Source organism: Saccostrea echinata, unplaced genomic scaffold (genome assembly GCF_033153115.1).
Source record: "Saccostrea echinata isolate AGI-Se365-2 ecotype Australia unplaced genomic scaffold, CSIRO_AGI_Sech_v1 ptg000007l, whole genome shotgun sequence".
NCBI classification, from domain to species: domain Eukaryota; kingdom Metazoa; phylum Mollusca; class Bivalvia; order Ostreida; family Ostreidae; genus Saccostrea; species Saccostrea echinata.
This window is the reverse complement of record NW_026889756.1, coordinates 4,258,379-4,262,691: the sequence shown is the minus strand read 5'-3', so window position 1 is coordinate 4,262,691 and position 4,313 is coordinate 4,258,379. Positions and strand designations below refer to the sequence as shown.

Sequence of the window (4,313 nt, the reverse complement as noted above, 5' to 3'; positions counted from 1 at the left end):
ATCCTCGGTTTATCAGGCAGTCCAATTTCTTGAAACATACGTTTCACTCTACCTTTAAGTACATATGAAATCATGATATAGAGCCCCTGTGACCCATTTAGTACAACTACTAAATAAGAAAATGGGGAGATATCAAAAAATCCATCAATTATCTGAAATATCCACGCAATTCCTGTGAGCAGAAACAACTTTAAATATATAGAGATATAATTTCGACTGGGACCCCTTTCAAGTTCAGGAGATTTGTAAATTTTACAAAATGTAACCGTGAACAGCAGAACGTTAACAAAACAAAATGCAGAGATTGGAATGATAAAAGCGAATAATTTGTTATCCATACCGTCTATAAAGCATTCATTACCTCCAAATCCGGTAAAGGATGAACGGCTCATATGATATCCTACAGTAATGGAGATAAATAACAGCGGGGTCAGATATGTGTATAAGATGTAAATTAATATGGTACCATCGCAGGGATTTTTATTCTTAAACTGGACATTGCAGACAAACACACGGAACATGTGATAGCAACAAGAAGTAGCAGATGTAAATGTTGAAAGCCAGAAGTAATAGGTAAGAATACCGACAAATGTACAAGTCATGCTATAGCGAGTGAAAGTGTCCTTGATGAGGGTAATCAGTTGTGCAAAAAACAGGGAACATACAAAACACATCAAATTTTTACCCGGTATTGAACGCAGGTTTCTGAGGATGCAATACACAATGAACGTAACCACAAGCGAAACAAGAGAAATACTTGTCGAAATAATAGTAAGTATCTGAAGCAAATTATATGATGTCGTACGAGGACGTGAAGGTACATATTGAGAACTAAAGTCATTTCTCGATACATCGTTAGACTTATAATCGCTAGAGCATATCCGCGCTGATCTGTCTTCAGCGATTGAAAACTGATTGTAATAGAATGTTCTATTCAAAACGGGCACAACAATTTCGAGTCCGTCATTTGACAAAGTGAATTCCTTGGTCGATAGTGATATCTGCGGACAAAATAAAAGCTTTGTAATATCAAGACCAATCTCATCACCATCGCTGCTTCCCGACCGAGATCGCTTATTACAAAATGAATCAAATGAAAAAGCCTTTTCTATGTTAGGAAGAAACCATGCATTTACATCTTCAAAATATTCGAAGGATATGTTCCCACTTGATCCTTTTTTCGTGGTTGCTTTAAAAAGACGATTCTCAATTAAATTTCGATCTACATTTTCATTCCCAGCCAAATAATTGCTTAAAATATGAATTTTTATAAACACTGTTAATTGCAACGGATGCAATTCTGATAACGTGATTATCTTTTGACATTTTCTATTGAAGCGTACGTGGTAGTGTAATAGTCTAACTATTAAATTTGTATCATTGAATAGTTCCTCTGTGAAAATGAAAGTTATTGATTTCATCAAAAGGTCAACATCCAATCTTCTATGACCTACACTGTTGTGAAAACTTGCCGTAAAAGCTATATTATAAATTTTCGAAGTAAAGGATAAAAACATGTGAATACATTGTCCATTAACAAGTTGCTTTCCCGAAGAACAGAGGAAACTGCGACATTTTTCCTGAAAAGGATAATGAAAATTTTGGAAAAATATGACAAATGGTGAAATTTAAAAAAAATAAACTTTTATGTAAAGAGTAAGAAAGATTTCAAAAGCATTTTTTTGTTCTGATAGTATTTTTTCTCTTTATTTAAGCCATTGTGTAAAGTATAAAGGCCTTACCGTGTACATATCAAACATTTCATAAGTTGAACATTGCATTCTTGGGTCTTCTGCACGAGTGCTATCAACTTTCTCAAATACTGAGAATATTGAACGATAATCTGGTTCCTTTTGATTGGTTCTAATACAGTTTTCTACCATTTTTCCGGATCGTTCACATAATGAGCAATACAACTGTTCTCTTCCCGGAAGTTCACACATTGGTGGTGGGTATGGTAAATACGGAAGGACACTTATACGACAGTTTCTGGATAAGGCTTCTTGCATCAAAGACACCAACTTTACGTCATACTTGAAGCTGAAGATGTTTGGACATTCAAAATGCATCTTCCATGGAATGATATACGTTTGTTCTTCAACACTGTTTTTATTTGAAGTAAAACAAAGAAAACAGAAATAATTTTTGTAGGTCTTAATTGTACGACTGTCTGTAACCGGAATGAAAGTTAGATCTTCATTGTTGTCTGATTCACAAAGACGCTTTATGACAGAATTGTTGTATTTATTTGAACATCTACTGATCATAAAAGAGGGATTTGAGTAAAAATCATTGGATCGTGGCAAAGAGGTCTGCACACAACTCCACTTCTTAACTTGGTTCATTATGCTGCCTTTGACATCACAACAGTTGTCTAATTTACTACAGTTAGAATTGCATGAACAAGAAGGTTCATATATTAGCGGGTTCAGATTTTCATTATCAGGAAAGAAATATTTCTTTGCCGTTTGACACCATTTTTTCTTCTTTTTCCAGCCAAAGTCAGCGGCATTCGCTGGAATTTTTATTTGGAGGTTTTTAATTGATCCAAGTTTAATTTTTCCTAAATATTGGCTTATTGAGTAATTTTCTGTGAAATCAAAAGCACCAATCGTTACTTCTGATAAGTAAACTTGGTTTTGGGTCTTCAGTCGAAGAAACTTCTGAACTGGTCTATTGTATATATGAACTGTCAATTCCGTATCACGCAACTGAATGTCTCCACTTTCTGTCCTTACTATATTACATTCTTCACAGTATTCATTTTTATATGGATACCTCAAAGCATTCACTGTTTCATTTAGACATGAACTCCGGAAATAATCGTCGATTTCTTGTATCCGTCCCGTAGCATTACACTTAGATATTGGTGAATCAAATGTCTCATCTTGAATATTACACAACAGACAGAAAGGATTCTGGAAGAAACCAATCGGTTGATATAAAGTGTTGCAGGCTTTTTCAATATTATAGTCGAATTGTTTAGCCACGCCTGTAATATTGCACCTGTTGATAAGATTAGCATTACAGCTTCTGGGAACCTGTGAATTTGTACGAATTTCCTCTGTCGGAATAAACATAAAAGAAAGATGTCCGTTTAGAATATAATTCCACAACTCATCCAGAGTTGTGAAAGTATCCAGTTTGATGATGCAGTTTGTAGCGATGCTCCACGATAGGACATTAACATCGTTGTTACATCTTGCACAGTAGATATTACTGTACGTAATATTGGTTGACTTTGAAGTAACTGGATTTCTTTCAAGCATATTTTCATTTGCATTTGTAGCTTGACATCTACTTACAAGTTTCTTCTCTGTATTGGAGGGGCAGTAATTTTTCATGTAAAACATTTTATCTGGCCACTCTGGACCGTACGACGTTCGCACGCACGTGTTGACTTCAATATCGATACAACATTCTCCAGTTATCGGGCAGAAATCGTCACAGTTACACTTAGGACATGACATGCTGATATTTTCATGTTCTACATGTGTTGTGTTCGAAAATACATTTTCGTCACAGATATGTTCCTTGCCACATAGGTAAGAATACTGCTTCAGTAAACCTTTCCAATCTTCAGCAAAATCAACCGCAGTTGTACACGATAATAAGAAACACAATGGAATTTTTACCAAAACCACTACACCAACATAAAACTGTGCACCTAAAAAAGACAGGAGGAAAGATTACATGAAAATTAAAATATGGATTTTATTGCGGTGTGTTTTGTGCATACATAACAGCAACATCGTGCGCAAGCCCTATTTTGTTTTAATGGTGTATCTGCATTGTCTTTTTGGTGGCATTTCTTTTTAATTGATAAGAAAATTCCCTTTAAAATTTCAAATGCTTTTATATTTGCTTGCGTATAATAATTTCGAATCACTTGACATTTACATTTTATTAAGATAGTAAATTTGCATATATATGAAATATGCAATTCAAGGAGTCCGTGGGTTATATTTTACGTTTCAAAAAGATGAGTTAGACATCGTCTCAATTCATCAGATCTATTAATCGAAAAGGTATTGAATTGAGAATGTACAATATTTCACCTATCAGAACTAAATGTGAACTGGTTTACTACTTAAACTAAAATATCAGATGACCAATGTCACCTCGAATCAGCCGATATATAAATCGATTCGAAGAAAGATAATGACAGTTCATCATTAAAGATGTGTTGTCATCCCTGTCACAAATTGGGATTGATTTTAAGGAAATATGGGGATAACAAAACAATAACCAAGCTCGAATGTCCAATGGAACAATACAAATTGAGAGCAAAGCAAACAGACCTCTCAAACATC

At 34.6% G+C, this 4,313-nt stretch overlaps 1 protein-coding gene across 1 annotated transcript; it reads right to left on the bottom strand.

The window, feature by feature from the left end:
* Nucleotides 1–1,706: 1,706 nt before the first annotated feature.
* Nucleotides 1,707–3,470, bottom strand: LOC133180655 (uncharacterized). Its single transcript, XM_061315126.1, has one exon. The coding sequence runs from the start codon at nt 3,468–3,470 to the stop codon at nt 1,707–1,709; it is 1,764 nt and encodes a 587-aa protein (XP_061171110.1).
* Between the last annotated feature and the right edge of the window lie 843 nt (nt 3,471–4,313).